Source organism: Dromiciops gliroides, chromosome 5 (assembly GCF_019393635.1).
Source record: "Dromiciops gliroides isolate mDroGli1 chromosome 5, mDroGli1.pri, whole genome shotgun sequence".
In the NCBI taxonomy this organism is placed as follows: Eukaryota; Metazoa; Chordata; class Mammalia; order Microbiotheria; family Microbiotheriidae; genus Dromiciops; species Dromiciops gliroides.
Genome location: NC_057865.1, coordinates 72149444 through 72168639, shown reverse-complemented (window position 1 = coordinate 72168639; position 19196 = coordinate 72149444). Strand labels below are relative to the sequence as shown.

Sequence of the window (19196 nt, the reverse complement as noted above, 5' to 3'; positions counted from 1 at the left end):
TGTAGAAGAATATTTCATAGCATGGAAAGCTTGTATTTTGTTTGTTTTTTTGTGGGGCAATGGGGGTTAAGTGACTTGCCCAGGGTCACACAGCTAGTAAGTGCCAAGTGTCTGAGGCCGGATTTGAACTCGGGTACTTCTGAATCCAGGGCTGGTGCTTTATCCACTGTGCCATCTAGCTGCCCCCAAAAGCTTGTATTTTGAAAGTGAAAAATGAAGATGACTTCCTTTTTCTGAGATTTTGCATATGTCTTATGCATCTGAACCATTTAAATGAAACAGACATTTATTTAGCACCTACTGTGTACAGAAAACCTGTGCTCGGTGCTAGGCATAAAAGACAAAAATGAAGCACTAGCAAAGCAAGTATTAGTGGTTTATTTTGAGGTATGCAGGGAGTTATGGAAGCAGAGGAGACAGCCAAGCAAAAGGTTCTCTGAGAAAGTTTTAGGAAGATCTAAGACTACCCTGAGAAAGATAGCACCTCAGTAAAGTCTTAACAAGGGGTAACAATTCAAATGAGGAGTCGGAAAACTCTCCACCACTTTCCTGAATTTACTGAATAAATGAATAAAGGGGAATGCAGTGAATTTCATAGATATAGAGATGCTTGAAAATTCGGTGATTTTAAAATATGACAGCCCATTTCCTTTTTAAAAGTAGGAATTTTTTTTATTACATTTGATTTGTTAAATGGTGTTTATAGCATGTCTTCCCAAAGATATTAATTATTTGTGTTCTTTTATGTAGGATCCAAATTATTGGATAAAGGTTCATCGTTTGGAGCATGGTGATGGTGGCATCCTTGACCTTGATGACACCCTCTGTGATGTAGCTGATGACAAAGACAGAGTGAGTATAAAGCGAAAGAAAATATGGCAAACTGACTCTTGTGTTAGCCACAGAGAAGACATGGAATAAGATCGTGGTTATACATAGTTTCATGAGATATTTGTATCAATAACAGTAAAACAAACCCTGTAGGATGCTTCAAGAATGCACCAACCTGAATGGCTGAATTTTTCTGGTTTTTGAGAATTAGTTATCTAAGTATTGTAACTTGTATTTACTCTTTTTTAAAAAAGTTTCAATTTTCTTAAGAGTGTTCATTTTCCTGACTTCTTCAACAGAATATATTGAAAATAATTTAAATTCTGTTTGCAGATTCATGGTTGTTCTTATTTTTATAGTTATTGTGGAAAGATGTAATTGTAGCTTAAATTGTGAGACCAAGGGCCCCAATGCATGCTGCTCTCAACAATGGCCTTGGACCCTTAACTATTGAGAAAGAGGCCATTTATCAGTTTGATTTCTGCTTTTTTCCCCTAAAGGAGATAAAGTGTGGTTGCTCTTCTGAATAGTGCAACCAAGGTTGTCTTTCTGCAAACTTAATTAGCGAATCAAAGGCTGAAATTGCCTTTTCTAGCATGGTTTGCTTCATTTCCAGAACACTACTGTAATTTTTCTATTCTTGTTAGCGGATTTAACTTGTTAGAACCATTTAAATAATCTATGAGAGAGCGTAAACTCCCTGAAGTCATGGCTTATTCATCTACATATCCACCAGAATGCCTTACACTGAGTAGGTCTTATTTTTTAAGTTAAATACACAACTCAATATCACTCTGCTTTAAAGGCACTGCTCAGTGTTTGAATCAATGACTTTCTGCAATTAGAATACAGGGATCCACAGACAAGGCTGTCAGTTTGTGCCTACTCTTTCTTTCATTTCATGGTGTTTGTTGATGGATGTGAAGTAGTAGCCACAATTTTAAGAATTTGTTTTGGGTGGGGCATTGAAGTGGCTGATTTCAAAGCCTTCACATTCTTCTTCTTCACCATCAGATAAGATGATGATAATGCATTTAGAAATGGAAGCAGGCCCCAAGCTTTTCATGTTGTATTTTGGCTAGAATTCTAAGGCACAAACATTAAACAATGAATATTATTGTGAGGAGATGGAAATCATCCTAATGTTTATAAGAGAGATCAACTTTCTTAGGAAATATTTTTCTGTAATAATAGCATGTTTTCCTCAGAATAATACTGGTTTATAGAGGATGGAGTCACTGAAATAAAATTGTGAGGCAGCACAGCAAAGGAGCAAAGGAGGCAGAAAGATGATAAATTTATCACCAACACTAATACTGTTTACTCAGTCAGAGGTTTATGTTTGAATGAGTACTGAATAGTTATTGCTATCCTCAGGTGAGACTCTGGTGCTAAAATGAAACTTCCTCTGAATCTAGGAAAAGGAGGCAGAATGCATCAGCAAAAATTCTTGGTCTGTTGAAGCTTTAGGTGGCAAGTCTGCAAATAAACGTGCTAGCCACGTGGCATTTTTGAAAGCTTTGGGGCATTGATATTTACCAAATCATCAAAGCACTTTTTTTTTATAAGAGAATGCATAAGTATGAAAATTCAGTTTTTTTCAATCCTTAGCAGATTTTCTTTACTCATACCTGTCAGGATAGGATTTGACAAACATTGTCAGAATTGATGTTTCCTTATTATTGTGAAATTGTTTTGGAGATATATTCTAGCAAGAGTCTCCCCCTCTCTTCTAAAATGGAATATATGTGATTGGATATTATTCACTGACTGTATAAATACTAAGGTCACACTTGAGACAATGTTGCTTAGTCAACTACTTTTTTTTTTATTTAAAAATTCTTCTCATATACTGAGTATTGGGCCAGGGCCAGGAGACCCCTCACTTCTTCTTTTTTTTTTTTTTTTTTTTAGTGAGGCAATTGGGGCCAAGTGACTTGCCCAGGGTCACACAGCTAGTAAGTGTTAAGTGTCCGAGGCCGGACCTGAACCCAGGTACTCCTGACTCCAGGGCCGGTGCTCTATCCACTGCGCCACCCAGCTGCCCCCCCCTCACTTCTTTTTACTGCAGCTGATTCATAAAGGATGGATCAATAAAAATATGGAGATCATATTAGACATCCAAAACCAGAGATACTTTAAGCCACATAAGGTCCTGTGGTACTGAAATAGTTAAATAGATCATTTATCTCAGTAATGTGGGTTCTCTTCACCCATGCTTTTCCATCCTATGTGTTTATTGTTTGTTTTCCCATAAATCTTCCACAGAGCACCCACACAGTGTCCCTGTTGGCCCTTCAATATTGGGGAGAAGAGCACATACTGACATATGACCCATCTATTACCTCTTTTTCTCATTATATAGTCCTGCAAATTTGAGACATGTAATTGACATTCAATAACTGAGGAAATGAAATCGCAAAATATCATAAACATTAAAAAAAGTCCTCTACCTGTTTCAAGTCTTTTAATGCTAGAAGAACTAGGCATATCCATTGATGAAAAAAATTCAAAATTTAATTTTGAAATATAATTTTTCATCCTACCATCTCCATTTTCTTTGCCTTAAGTATAAAAACAATGCACTATGTCAATTGATGCAGCTTCTTCCTTTGAGGTTTTCTTAAATTCTGGTCTTTCTGGTGTTAAGATTCTTTAACTATGTGATACATGGTGCTGTATTCAAACATGTAACTACTTTGTGGCTCCTGTCATTTGAATGGAACACTCTTACTAACTTTATTATAAAACTTTTAGACATTATCTAAGTAACTGAAATAAATTGTGTAACTCTTAGATACATAGCAATAAGGTGGTAGAAAAAGAATACCTGCATCCTGGGGATCCTGAGAAATTCAACTAAAAAAACCTTTTTTTTTTTAAATTTAATGAAATAGAAATTCCAGTATCATAGGATTTGGGGATAGGATAATATAGAATATGTTTTGGAGTCTATCCCATCTGCTTCCAAATGAGATTCTCTCTAGATCATGTAAGACAAATCCAACTCTTATTTTTAAAATATCACTACTAAAACGATTGGGTCATTTCTTCCAGGTAAACATGCAGTATTCAACAACCTTCCCAGTTAGCAATTTCTTCCTTGTATTTATAGCTGTCTCCTGGTCATCTGTGATAACAGGAAGAACAGGATGATTGAAGGGAACATATTATCCAATAGTAGTACAGGCTGTCAAACTGGATAATTGGTTGCTGGATTATTTATGAATGAATTGATGATTACATCAACACATTTTTTTCTAGACTCTTTTTTTCTTTTGCCACAGTAGAAGTGGGAAGCAAGTGCATATATATTGTATTTGAATTCTTTCCCTCTGCAAAGAATGACAGTTTTTAGTCCTTTTCTCCTAAGGTCTTATTATTAAAATAAAAATTATTATTAAAATAAAAATCTTTGACCGTTCTTTGAATTTAATTCAGTATTTTCATGGCCTTCTTTAATTATAGAGCCCAGAAAGGAGAACAGTTTTTTTGGTTTCATTTAGTAAGTATCTGAATATTATGGTTGTTACTTTGATACTTATTGATCTCTTAATGTTTACTGAACACATACTATGTACAAAGCATTGGGGGGGGACTACAAAGAAAGGAGACAGTTTCTGTCGATGAAAATCTTACTTAATACTGAACTGAAGTTTTAGGCTTTTAGTTAATATTCAACACATTTGTTGATATTAAGTAGTTGCTTCTTATTTCCATTTTCAAATCCAGTTTCATTGACTTGTAGCATAGACTAATTGCAAACATTTCATCTTACTTAAGGAAAGGAGAAATATTTAAGGAGTATTTTCGTACTAGAACCAGCCCTTTGTTCTCAAGTTTTATGAGGTAGGGTTATGCAGTTGCCTGAATCGATTATCTTTTTTTTTTTCTCACACTGGGTTATAGAAGTACTAATGAAATAGATAAATTGGCCATTATAGAGAGAACTTTTTCCTGTTATTTCTGTATTAGATAAATCACAGTGGAATGTCAGAGGCCCTGTGCTGTACTGCTTGTGTGACCTCAGGGAAATTATTTAACCACTTGTGACCTTGTCCTGTCTCTAGTTGGATGAGATGACAACTGAGTTCCCTTCCAGTTTTTAATCTTATGAGCCTATGTTGTACTCCTGTGAATTTTAGGGCTTATTACTTTTGAAATTGACATAAAAAAAAAGACAGAGTAATCAGTTTACTCAATAGAGTGAAAGGACCTATATTATTAGCTTTTCAAAATGTTGCTATTTGTATAACTCCTTAATATAGAGTCCTGTGGTAACTGCAGGTCATTTATTCACTCTAGTGATGAGACAGTGGAGTCAGGAAGGCCTGAGTTCAAATGTAGTCTCAGACACTTACTAGCTTTGTGACCCTGGGTAAATCATTTAACGTTGTTTACCTGGAGAAGGAAATGGCAAACCACTCCAGTATCTATGCTAATAAAACCTCAAATGGGGTCATGAAGAGTTGGGCACAACTGAAAAATGATTGAACAACAACAAGTGTATCTACTTTGTGCAAACTATAAGCGCAAATTCTCCGCCCCCCCCCCCTCCCATTTTGCTCTCTCTGGTCTCATTTTCTCAGATATCACTTCTGTAAATTCTCAGGCCTAAATCTGGGCGATTAAACTCCTTCCTCAAATTAAAGATAATACAATATTATTATATTATTATCATTTTACAGATGAGGAAACTAATGCTCACAGGGATAGTAAATGGCAAATCCAGATCTTCTCATTGCTTATCTGGTGCCTTTTTTTACCCGAATAAATGATAGAGAGAGGTTTTAAAGGCCTCTGGGATATCAGAGGCAGTAAGATGATTTCTACCTAGATAACCCTTTATACAGAAAGTGACATTTGAAGTCTATCATGAAGGATTTGGACAGGTGTGGATGGAAGGCAGAGACAACCAACATGAGCACAGAGCTGTTTTCAGAGAATGTCTGCTCTAGTTTGTAGCAGAAGGTGAGTGAGAAAGAAGCCTATGAGTGAGAAATGGGCTAGCTTGAGGTCTGAGACAGACTGTACAACCTTGAATATCAGGTTATAGAATCTCAACATACAATACCATTTCCTGATCTAATTCAGGTTACTGAGGTTGGAGTGGAGCTTGTTAGAACCTGACTCTGGTGCCTCTGTGGGAACCTGTTTTTGCTGAAGGTGGATGCTGCCTCCTAGTGTGATTGAAAGCACAATGGACTTGTTTCCTCTGTTGTTGAAATCTTCATGGGGGGAGGGAGCAAATTTGAAGTTCCCAAACACAGATCTCTAGGGCATGTGTTATGATCAAAAATGTCATAACTAGTAAACTGTCTTTCCATGTTAATTATTCGAGAGACAAATGAGTAAGTGTTGTTTTCACACGGGTATTTTCCAGAATTCTCCCATTTCCCCAGCTGCTTTGTTTAAAGCTGGCTTAAGAAAAATTTTGTTTGGTTGGTTTTGGGTTACCTGGTTTTTTTTGCACATGAGGAATGCACTAGTTATTCTGGCTGTCATGCTTTCATATTGATTTTCCAAGTGGTAATGCCAGATATTCTGAGACTAATCTCTCCACTGGCAGCATTGAATGTTTTTTTCCTTGTTGTTCTACCATTACTCCTGAGTTAATAAAAAACTTGTTTTCTTCAATTCATCAAGGGCTTGGTTTTTAATGACAGTTTCACATAATACCCATGAGGTAATCCACAGGATTTTAGGAGATGGACAGATTCTCAGACTAGTGCTGTGCAAGGTGAAAAGATCAAAAGTTGAGATTTCCCTGGAGCCTAACTTGTAAATATGTTCCATATTCCACAGTGGCAAGTACACTAATGAAACAATTTGAGCTACATGGTTAATTCTGAGAACATCTGCTTGGGTTCCAGTGTCTTCACAATGTCCCTGAAACATATATCTAAGGAGGTTTAATGACTGTAGTCTGGGCTCTGAGGTGAGCATTGTCAACACCTTTGATTTATCATGGTGGGGCTCATTTTCCATTCCCTTTAATTTCTTCCCTTTCCTCGTATTATTCAACCAGCATCTAGTAAGTGCCTGCTATGTGTCAGATATTCTGATAGGTGCTGTCTATGAGAAGCTGATATTCTCCTGACATGGACACAGATAAGTAAATACAAAATAAATGCAATGTAACTAATGCATGTTAGCTATTTTGGGGATGGGAAAGGCACCCACAGGTGAGAGTTCAGGATGAAGCTTGTGTAGGAGGTTGCATTTGATCTGAGCCTTGAAGGAAGCCACATAGTCCAAGAAATAGATGAGAGAAGGGCATTCATTTCAGGCATGGCAGACCACATGTACAAAGGCATCAAAATGGGAGATGGAATGTTGGGTATGGGGAACAGCAAGTAGGTCAATTTGGTGAGGAGTTTGGCTCTGTATTTATTTTCATGCCACAACAAGCCAAAAGCAAGAAAAGCTTCCTGTGTGGGGTGTGTTATGAAGGAAACAGACAGTGATATTAAAAATAGGATCCTCACAGAACCGAGTTACAGCTTTGGAAGATTTTTTTTTTCTAATGAATTGATAAGCAAAACCATTTCCCCCTTTGGAAACATAACCTTTTTAAAATGAGTGATTTTTTTTGAGGCCTTACCCCTGGTAAAATAGTTTCAAATTATGCTACTTGAAGTCTGAAGAAGCAGTTAGTGTTTTAGAAGTTTTCTCACACATTTATTGTTTGTCATCAATAACTCTTTACATACAGAGGCAAATTTTGGAAACACCCCCGTTCCCTTAAGGGGTTCACAATCCATCGGAGAAATAACATGTAAACACAGAAGTTAAATTACAAGATAACTTGAACAAACAGCAAACACTAATATCTTTTGGGCTTGGGAGAGTTAAAACTAGGGAGATCAGGAAAGGAATCTGATAGGCTGAGGTTAAGGAGGGAGGACATTTTGTGTGTAGGGCATAGTCTGGATTGAAAGGAAGGTGAGACCAGAAGCAGGGAACTCAATTAAGACACAGTTGCAATGTCCAGTGGAGAGGAGATCAAGCCATAAGCTGGGGTGGTATCCTTATGAGTGGAGAGAAAGGGACCCATGTAAGGGCTTGTAGGAATAGGATCACCAAACTTGACAACTTATTAGATATGGGGTGGGAAGGTAGAAGGAAGAGTGAGCCTGAATTACTGCAGAAGTAGTGGGACACAGAAATAGAGAATTGAGAGGTGGAGGAGGAGACAAAGACAGTGATTTCTCTTGGATAAGGTGAACCTATAGAACCATGTGGATGGGATTTGATTTAGAAAATTTCTTTTCTATCAATGTCACAACAAAGGGAACCTATGTTTATTTCCACTCGTATTCCTATCAGTGAAAGCACCTTCTTCCCTTTTCTTTTTACTTGCTGCATTTTGGCTTTCCATGTGTCAGGATATGAGACTTCAGGTGGTTGACTGGGCAAATATCTTGGTACATCTATCAAAGGGGCATGCGTAGGGGCGATCTCCAGTGTGGATACACAAGTGCATACGTAGGTTGAAGTCCACACACATATTTTTAATATCTTTATTTTGAAGAAATTTTAATAGATGGATGCTCACCACTTCCTACCCTGTTCAGTTACCTGCTATAGACAAAGTAGCCTTTTTGAGGATTACTCTTTAGATTGTAATGAATATTCTCCTGGAAAAAAGCATTTTTGATATTGTCATTTGCATTAAATTAGTCCAATGGGGTGTAGTGACTTAATTAATTTAGAGATATCTATACCTATGGCTCTTGGAAGGCAGTGGTGTTTTTTTTAGTCTTGTTATGATATGCAGTATTTTTTTGGGGGGGACTTCTAAGAATTTAGGTAGTTGCTCATAAGAAAAAAAAAGCCCCACACCTACTCATGGGTATTTAGACTGGCTCATAGTAAGCACTTCAGCTTTACCAAATACAGTTATAACTTCAGTCAGATTAAACATGGAAAAGAGGAAAATATCACACATGTGTACATCATGAATTTCTGAGATACAATAAAATCCATATTCAATATATTTTAGGTGGTGAGTATGAAGCTTACAGAGTAATATTTTGACATTGAGTTTATTGTAAAGATTGATATTATGAGTGAAGAGTTCATTTTTGAGGGCAGATGTGGCTACTGATTCTTCTGACATTCCAATTATTCAGAATTGCCTATATTGTTGTATTGCAAGTACCAAGTAGACTTAGCCTCTTACTTGATTAAGGGAAATTTGGTCCCAAGATGTATGTGTGAAGGTTTTTTGTTTTTTCATACTAGTGTATATTTTCTACTTTGTTATCCTTTTCTAGCACCAGATTCTCTCTTCTTCTCTCCTCCTTTACCTTCTCCTCTTCTTCTGTCTCTCCCCTTCTCTTTCTCATTGCCTTAGTCTCTCTTTGTCTCCTCTGTCTATCTTTCTTTCTTCGGCTATCCCTTGCTGAAAAAGTAATCAAACCTGTCCTTGCTTGGTTTCTTAAAAGTATCCAGAAATTCTGTGAAAATATCACTGGCTTGTCAGTAAGTCTGGTGTATCACTTCTGATTTCCGTTGTTGTAGCTCTCTTAATCCAGGCAAGTGAAGATATCATGGCCACTAGATTATATATATTACTTTCTTCCTGTCCCTCATTAGAAGAAAAGAAAAGAAGAAAGAAAGAAAAGTAAAATATACCAAGTCTTTTCAAAGGTGTCTCTTATTCCCAACAGTATTTTTCTCTACCTGTTAAGAATTCACCCTTCTCCTGCTGTATGCATTGCAGCAAATTTAACCCTCCCATACCCTTCCCCCTCCCCCACCTTCATTTCCCTTCAGCCAGCTTTAGCTAAGTCAGATAGATGAGAAGCAATGAAGAATCTGAGGAGGTGAGTAAAAGACAGGAGATGGAAAATAAATTGGGACCTTTAGAATGCCCTTAAACCTGAGAAGAAGAGAGGTAACTTATTGGCAGTGGGAGGGAGCCATTGATTTGGAATCAGAGGACTGAGGTATTCTTGTCATTTATTACCTGTGTGACTTAACCTCTCCTGGGAATACTTAGCTTTTTTCTGTAATGAGGCCTCTCTAGCCCTAAATCTATGGATCTCAATAAACCTAGGAACTAAAAGTCATTCCTATTTTATTTGTTTGTTTGTTTGTTTTAGGGAGGCAATTGTGGTTAAGTGACTTGCCCAGGGTCACAGAGCTAGCAAGTGTTAAGTGTCTGAGGTCAGATTTGAACTCAGGTCCTCCTGAATCCAGGGCTGGTGCTCTATCCACTGCGTCACCTAGCTGCCCCAGTCATTCCTATTTTATGTTCTGTTTTGGTGTTTACATTCCAGAAGTCTATTTCTGTTTAATTTTACTGATTCTTCTGACTGGAGCAGAGACCAAGCTGTGAGTGAAGACATAGGAGATTGCACTGCTGTCATCTGTTGGTATTAAACAGGGACTATGGAATCCACCATGTTTCATTGGCTAAGTTTTACCACTGTTCCATTGATTTTGACAAGAACAAGAAACCTCTTTGGATGTCTCAGTTACCAAGGTGGTTGAAAATCATAACTGAAAATATTGGGAGCCTAATAAATTGATTTGGTCCCACAGTAAGGAAAATGGAGCAGTGAAATTTTTGTTTTAGCTGTTTACTTAACATGTAGTAGGAGGGAATTTCTCCTTCCCAGATCTAGCTGGTCAGGGGGAACATGGGCAGATTAGAGACTTGGAGAGGAATAGATTTCTTGGATGAGCACTTTTTCACAGAACAAATGTTGGGGCTTTAGTGTGGGCAGGTAGGTGGAGTCAGACATAATCAACTCAACAAAGGGTTACAGGAACCAGGGAATATCATGGAGGCACAAAGGACTATGGCAGTTTGATCTTAGACTCTTTTACTGTTATCACATTGGGGCAGAGAGTTCATTTGGATTCTGTTGTGAATTCACATCAGACCTCAAACTTTTGTAATTTATGGCTGTGATCATGCTCTGGTTACTATGTCAGTAAAGTTACTGCCCTCTCCTGTTTGCTTTCTAGTACTTCCACAAACATACTCACAATTAGTTTTTATTTAGAAAACAGTACAGCATCCATGAATAATTTGCTGGTGCTGCGTATGTTTCTGAGGAGCATGCTTTTTTGAAAAAAATTCTTTCCCACCTGACTACTTTTCTTAAGACTCAGCCTTCCCCCCCCCCCCCACCTCATAATTTATTTATGTGCTAGGCCATGCTAAATGAGGTAATAATATCCAGTACAGCTAAGGTGATTTCTGCTGTCAATACCTGTCAATTAATATATGTATTTTTGGTGGAGTTGTAGGACCTGTGTTGGAGATTTTGTAGAGGGGGCAAAGGAGAGACCATATATCGATTTCTACTTGGTTTAGAGGCAATCTGAAATTCCTAGAAGGGAACTTGGAGCTCATCTTGTTGTCTGAGACAGGGTTTGTGAAAACTCGAGCTCATTTGTTGTAGTGATATTGAAATGAAGTTCATAAAACATTCATAAACTATGCTATGTTAAGGGATCAAATTGCTGCTGAAATTTCCAGACATAGAGATGGAACAGCTTGCATTTGACACAAATCTCATAGTTAATCCCTTTGAAGGCTCTTTATCCCCTTAATTAATGCCTGGCTATGTATATTCCTGACACTAGAAAAAATGGAAAGAATTTTTTTTTCAGTTACCTGGAGATGAAATAGCTTAATAATAAAGAGCACATGATCGTAAGTGATTTTTAGAATGTTTCAGATTGATTATAGGATTGCAAGTCATTCCTTTCCACTCACCTTTTTTGGGTGCGGCATTCCCCCCATGCATATTTTAGTGCCTATGGAGGGTATTCTGTGCTCTATGTGATTTTTTCCTTGTTTTAGGACCTCAGTTTCATCAAAAAGAGGTGATTTTTGGTAGGTGATTATATTTGAATATGGTCTCTTTTTATTCCAAATATTTGAGGATTTCATGAGAAACTTGGAAGGGCTATTAGAAAATTCATTGATTAAGGTTCTGTTACAGTTCAATTCAGCAATTGTGTAGGTCTCTGGGAATACAAACACACAGAGAGGAGCTTGTATTTTATTATAATGGCAATAATACTTGACAATTATGTAGTGTTTTAAAACTTGTGAAATACTGTCTATGATTATCTTATTGGAATCTTATACTGGCCCTTTGAGGTAGGTGCTCTCTACTAAGCAAATAAGGAGAATGGGTCACATAGATGAAGTCTCCTGTCCTGGGTTATACAGCTTCTAAATTCTGGTCAGATTTGACTTTAGGGCCTGATGTCAGTCAGGTATAACATTCTCCCTCAAATCCCATGCTGCTTGTCTTATAGCAGGCTACTGAAATTTTTTGAGTAAGCTGAGTGTCATGGTTAATGACTCTCCATTAAGAAGAATATTTTGGCTGCTAGGTGAAGGCCAGATTGGAGACAAAGCAATCAGGAGGCTGTTAGGATAGTCCTAGCAGAAATGATAGTATGATAGAGGTGTGATTAGAGGAAAGTGGATGAAGGGGAGAGATGTCCTGGAAGAAGAATTGAGTGGCAACTGATTGGATGTGGTTGGGGAGCTGTAAGATGGAGAATGAGGAGTCCAAAAAAACCTTTCCATTTGTAAAAGACAAAACTTGTCTATCTTGGGACTCTTGTTTTCCTTTGCGTTCTATACAAATATTGACTGTTGACCTGCCTGGGGAAGCTGGCCAGCCTTAGCTATTAAATGCAATTCACAGTGGTGAATTTAGAAAATCTTTCCTCCTGTGTTTGAGGAATACTCACTATAATCGAACAAGAGGAACTCAATTCAAAGAAACAAAATATTTTAGCTGACAGTAGAAGTGTGAACAGGAACTTAATGAATGAATGTTTATAGTCATCAGCCCAAATTACATCTTTATTTTTAATATATAAGGAATATAGTGAGAGGGAGCCAGATACATTTATAATTATGAGTACAGGATAGCATGATATGTTCTAAATTATAATACTCTCACATACACACACACCAAATTTTAAAAATACTTCAAAAGCAATATTTTGTTAGAGTTTGAGAAGACACAGATCTCAGCTATATTTTCTGTTGTGTATTCTTGTGTACATTTAATACCAAGTTGTTCATTTGAGCCAACTTCTAGTTCATTTTGACAAAAGAAGCCACTATAAAATCTGCTTGGGGTGGGAGGGCAGTTATTGAAATTTGTGCCTTGAATCCCATAGGAAGAATACTGAAATCTTGGTGAAGCTGAATTTTAATGTGGCAACATAAATCCTGTATAAAAAATGGGGGAAATGTCATAGAATATTAGAGTTGTATCAGATTTACAGATGATCTGGGCCATGCCATTCATTTTATTCATGAGGAAACTGAGCTCCTAAAAGCTGAAGTGATTTGCCAAAATATTTCATTTTAAGAAATACATTTGAACCATGGAAATTATATGTTAATAAAAGTCAAACACCTTCTGGAATTGTTTTCCATCACTTAGATCAATTTGAAGAGGTATGAGATTAAAAAGCTTAGAAAAACACAGCCAAAGTAAGAATGCTCTATTCTTTGGAGGGGTACTAAATATCAGGAGTATTTGATTTTAAAGAAAACTAATTTTAAAATTATGGGTACTTCAAATAAAAAAAGGAACATGTAGGATTTTTAAAAAGAATGACAATAACCAGTCCATCTTAGTCTAAATATAATATAAATATAAATATAAAGAAAACATATAATTAAATTTTTTTTGCACAAACTAAATAATGGAGTTAAAATAGAATGGCAACATGTAGCTGGAAAAAATGTAGCAAGCTTGTAACTAAGTTGTAGTTTGGGTCTCAGAAAAGTTGTAGCAAGATCTAATGTCCAGGAACTGATTCAAATTTACAAGAACAAGAGGCAATCTCCAGTAGATAAAACATCAAAGAATATGAAAAAGCAGCTTTCAAAGGAAGACAGCTAAGCTGTCAACAGTGAAATGAGAAAATGCTCCAACTAACAAAAAGCTAATTAAAGCAACACTGAGCTTTCTAGTCTTCTTCTTTTTTTTTTTTTTTAAATCAAAGAGGCAATTTCAACACTCAGGTTTTAGTTTATACCCATCAGATTGGGGGAGGTAGTGACAAAAAAGGGGGGGGGACAGTAATAATTGGGATGTCTGTTGGTAAACAAGCACAGAGATCCACTCTTGGTGGAGCTGAGAACTGGTGGTCCAGTCATTCTGGAAAGCAATATGAAACTATCCACAAAAAGTCATTAAACTGGGTACATCCTTTGACCCAGTGATACCTCTATGAGGCTTATAGAAGAGGAATAGAATCCATGTGTATAGAAAACATTTCTAGCAGCTCTTTTCATAGTAGTTCCAAGCTGGAAACTTGAAGGCAAGTCCATCTACTGGAGAATGTAAACAAAGAAGGGCATATGAATGTAATGGAATATTATTACAGCAGCAGCAACAACAACAATAAAATGATTAAAGAAATGGTTTCTGAGAAACCTGGGAAGATTTTAATGAACTGATGCAGAACTAGGAGAATGATTTATTCTGTGACATAAAAAAACCCCCAACCACTTTGAAAGACTTAAGAACATCAATCAATGCAATGACCAACCACAGTTCCCAGAATACTTACAGGTGAAACATGTACCCATCTCTTGTTAGAGAAGTGATGAACTCAAGTTGTAGAACAAGGAATACATTCTTCTTTTTTCCCTTTTTTCTTTTCCCCTCTGTCTTCCCTTATGTGGGGAGAGGGAATTGGGATGAGGCAGCAAAAAGGGGAAGAAAAGAGGGTCATCAATGGATATTTTTTAAAAATTCAGAGACCAGAAATCCAGAAAGAAGCATAGAAAAATAAAATAGCTTTGAAATCCAGAGGCTGAATTATATTTTCTTAAGAAAGCAAATTGTACATAGTAGGTGTTGTAGTTTCAAATATAACTTTTTCTTTTTTTCTTATATGGAATACATATTTTATTTGGTATAAAACAGTATATAATTTAGTATAAATAGATTTAATATAAAAAATTAGGTAATTCTGAGTATACAAAATAATCATTTTACCATCTCAAGTCAGTCCAGGCAGAGAGTATGATCTAACTGAATCTAAGAATTTGGATTTTTATTAATTTAAAAATGTGGCTTACAGACCTACATAAAGAAGTTCCATTTACTAAATAAATAAGTAGAATATAGTTCTTTCAATTTTCCAAAGACTGCATTTCAATTTAATTTTTTGGAATTAGGTTCTGAGATAACGCATTAATGAAAGTTAGGAGGCATAAAAACTAATTAGATAATTTAATGTGCCTTGTCAATTTTCCAAATTTAAAAAAGTATGGCCACAGATCAGTCATTGAGTCTCTTTGAAGTTCAGTTTCCTTATTTACAAATAGAGTTTTACTGAATGATTTTTGAGGACCCTTTTAGCTTTAAAATTCTGTTATTCTAGGAGTACAAGCAAAATCCAGATTAATTCAGCTAAACAAATATTTATTAAGTTATAGCAGACCGAGGGAAGGTAAATTAGATAAGATCAGGTTCTTTAATTCATGATATGTCAAATAATTATAATACTAAAAAATGATGCATACTGCATAAAAGAGTTTCCAAGTGTTATGTGAGCTCTAGGAAGAGATTGTTTTCCAAAGGTTCTTCATTCAATTCTGTTTATTAGAGCATGTTCCTCCAGATGTTAAAAATGGTGACAGGTTTCAAATACCTGCCTAGGAAATTTAACCTATTTTATGCCTGAAACTTAGTATTACTCCTGGTTAAACACTTTACTACTAGCTTTTATAACATTATTTCCATGGGAAATTGGTTTTTTTGGCCTCTGGACTTTGGTAGTGTGAACAGAATGCTAGTTTGTTCAACATTAGGGTGGCAGCAGAGAAAATAGTAAACAGCTGTTTGTATATAAAAGTCAATTGTAAGACCAATGTTATGTCTAAGATTGCTAGTCTTAGGTGGTTTAGTGGACAGGGGACTGGACTCTTGGAGACAAGAAGATCTGAGTTCAAATTCTGCCTCTGGCAATAACTGTGACAAGTCACTTAACCTCTGTTGGCCTCATTTTCTACATCTGTAAAATGGGAATAATAGTCATGTAATACCTCATAGGATTATCATGATTCTAGAGGACTGATTATAATAGAGAGGAAATGATTTTATGATGTGGAATTTTATACACACACATATACATAAACACATATATGTATAACCATTTGGAGAATTTGATTTGGCTGACTGTGTATCTTTTGCAGGCAACTTTTTTCTCCCCCTTTTTGGTGTGTTAATACAGATTAATCTTAAAAATATGTCCTGAAGACATATTCAATTTTTAAAAAGCATCATATCACCCATTGCCCTGATCTCTAACAGGTGTCAGGAGAAGGGACGGGAGGGGTAATTGACAACAACAAAATAAAGAAAAATATGATGGATGGTAACATAATATATCCAGAGTTGATTTCACCTTTGGGAATGTTGTGTTAAATCTGAACATGCACACATACAACATACACACATCCATAAAGATACAAAAAGTAAAAGAGACTTTGGAAAATTGCAGCTCAGGAGTGGGTGTAGGTGGGGAGTTTTCTTTTTCTCTCTCTTTTTTTTCTTTTTAAAGAAAAAAGTACTTTAAAAAGATATAAAAATAATCCAGAGAAAGAACTGACAAATAGAAGTATGTATAGAGTGATTTTACATATATGTACATATTTGTGTTTGATGGTAGCCATGTTGGGGGGGAGAAGAAAAAAAGAAAAAAAACCATATGTTACGGATATGAATGTTTTATTTCTTAAGTTCAGAATAAAAGAAAATAAACATATCCCCCCTCCTCAGGTTGTTGTTAAACATCTACCAGCACACCCCTAGACTTGGAAGAGACCTCTCCTAAAGTGGGGGGCAATCTCTAAATGCTTTTAATGTAAAATCAGAACATATCAATAAAACTGAGAGCATAAACACTCTTTAAAAAGTCAATGTTAGCAGAGCTAGCAGTAAAGTTAATAGAAAGTTTAATAAAAGATAGCCACTAATTTCATAACCAGAATTTTTCATAACTATGAAAACACTTCTCTTGGCTATGAATAACATTTTGTCTTTGGCAAGAACAGTTTGGCAACTATGTAGAGAGCAACAAAAGGAATTTTCTCTCTCTCCCTAGATTTAACAGGAAAACAACTTAAGTGAACAAGTCACAAAAATACATTTGCCACTCAGGGATTTTCTCTGGATTCTCTAAGTGGTTTGCAAACAAGACAGTAGCAAACACTCATTTGGATCAACAAGTATTTGAATTAGTTAAGTGTTCTTTAACTAGTTTGCATTTGGTCATATTTATTTATTCATTCACTTTTTCATTTATCTATTTATTCATTTATTTATTACAGTTTAATAAATAAATAAATATGACCAAATGCAAACTAGTTTGTTTGTTGAACTGTGAATGGCAACACGTTATCTAGGTTTGTTCTTTAACATATTTTTCAGATTTTGTTGACTTCTGTATATTTACCAACATCAAATTCAAACTAAAGTTATTATACTGTTTAACCAAATGCCAAGCAACTCTTCCAATTAAGGACACATATTTTAACTTTTGGAGAATAGTTCTGATTTAGTTTTATCCTTTGTGTGTGTGTGTGTGTGTGTGTGTGTGTGTGTGTGTGTGTGTGCTGAAACACCACCAAAGGGAATCGAAATTTTGCTAATTTTGCTAGTAAATTTGCACAAGGCAGCACATTCATATAAAAATGACATGGCGGGGCAGCTAGGTGGCACAGTGGATAAAGCACTGGCCTTGGATTTAGGAGGTCCTGAGTTCAAATCCGATCTCAGATACTTGACACTTACTAGCTGTGTGACCTTGGGCAAGTCACTTAACCCTCATTGCCCTGCAAAAAAAAAAAAACAACCCAAGCCCCTCCCCCCAAAACAAAAAAATGATGTGGCACTTCTTCTCCAGAGTGAGGGTGATAGAAAATGGGATGAGTCAATACCACTGTGAAGATACCACTAGTACCTAATTTAAAATATGCAGTTTTATGTGCAACTTAAAAAAAAAATATATATATATATGCTTCCAGTAGGGCAAGGTTTATTTTTGTGTCTTCTTCACCCTAACTTCACCCTAACTCAATGCTGTGTGTATAATAAGGACTTATTAAGTATTTGTTGAATACAGTTTAACAGTATCAGGTGCTTAGTGACACTGTAACCCAGGAAATAGTTTATTCTGCGCTCTAAAAGCTGAGCATGGATAAGGCAGTGATGGAAATTGTGGTCAACATCTGAGTATTTTAGTGATTTTCAGGGTCCTGGTTGGTTCTTCTATGAAGAGATGGGATTGTGTAAGGATGTTGATCATTTGATGATAAATGGCCAGACTAACTAAATTTGACTGGTAGTTGTTAAGGTCTTAGCCATTTTGTGGGGTGGGAGTAGAGTTAGACAAAAGTGAAGTTTTGCTTTTGTGATTGCACTGTTTTATTACAGAAACTTGTGTTATTTTTATTTTTTGATGCAGTGGAAGAGTAAGCCTCAGAGACAGACAGACAGACAGACAGACAGACAGACAGACAGACAGACAGACACACACACACACACACACACACACACACACACACACACATGGAGGCATGCAATGTGATCTTGGGCAAATCACCTAACCTCTCATTGTCCTAAGATGGTAAGTTGTAGACATGTTGCTGATATACAACAATGATGGGAGATTTCTATTGGGACAAAATCATAGGTTTGGTCTTTAAAAAGGCATGTGAGGGGCAGCTAGGTGGCGCAGTGGATGGAGCACCAGCCCTGGAGTCAGGAGTACCTGAGTTCAAATCCGACCTCAGACACTTAACACTTACTAGCTGTGTGACCCTGGGCAAGTCACTTAACCTCAATTGCCTCACTTTAAAAAAAAGGCATGTGACTCTAAAATATTTTCTAACTAAGATATATCCAGTTGTTAAGATAAGAAAGGAGTCTCAGGTTGAGAAACTTGGTTCACCACCCTAAATGCTGTTTTGCATAATTAATAAGTTTGTGAATTTAGTCAACTTATCACATTTACTTTATCACTAATGTACTTTATCATAGCTGTTTTTCTTTATACATTTTTTCCTCAGTGCAATTTTAGGCTATTAAAGCTTAAAATTGCACTAAAACTTTTGATACAGCCTTTAGAGTTCTAAAGAGTCTTATCATAACTTAACCACTTTCATATTTAGTTATGTTTCTTTACACTCAGTTAAATAATGTTTCTTAATTTTAGCACATGTAGTTTTTATGTTTGGGGGGCACAAAACTGCACCATTTATTTATTATTTTTTGCTCATTAGCCTTTACATATAACTTCAAATCCTCAGGACAGTTATCCATTATAATCTATTATTTCATTGGTGG

The 19196-nt window shown here is 36.2% G+C and overlaps 1 protein-coding gene across 14 annotated transcripts in view; it reads left to right on the top strand.

The window, feature by feature from the left end:
• PARD3 (par-3 family cell polarity regulator) overlaps positions 1–19196 on the top strand; it is a 741470-nt gene that overhangs the window by 129406 nt on the left and 592868 nt on the right. For 13 of the 14 annotated variants that reach the window (XM_043965636.1, XM_043965637.1, XM_043965630.1 and 10 more), the window contains exon 2: positions 751–852. In XM_043965636.1, coding sequence (XP_043821571.1) covers positions 751–852 — 102 coding nt within the window. Of the gene's footprint in view, positions 1–655; positions 660–750; positions 853–19196 lie in introns of those variants that run through there. The other variant, XM_043965633.1, reaches the window with a different exon arrangement.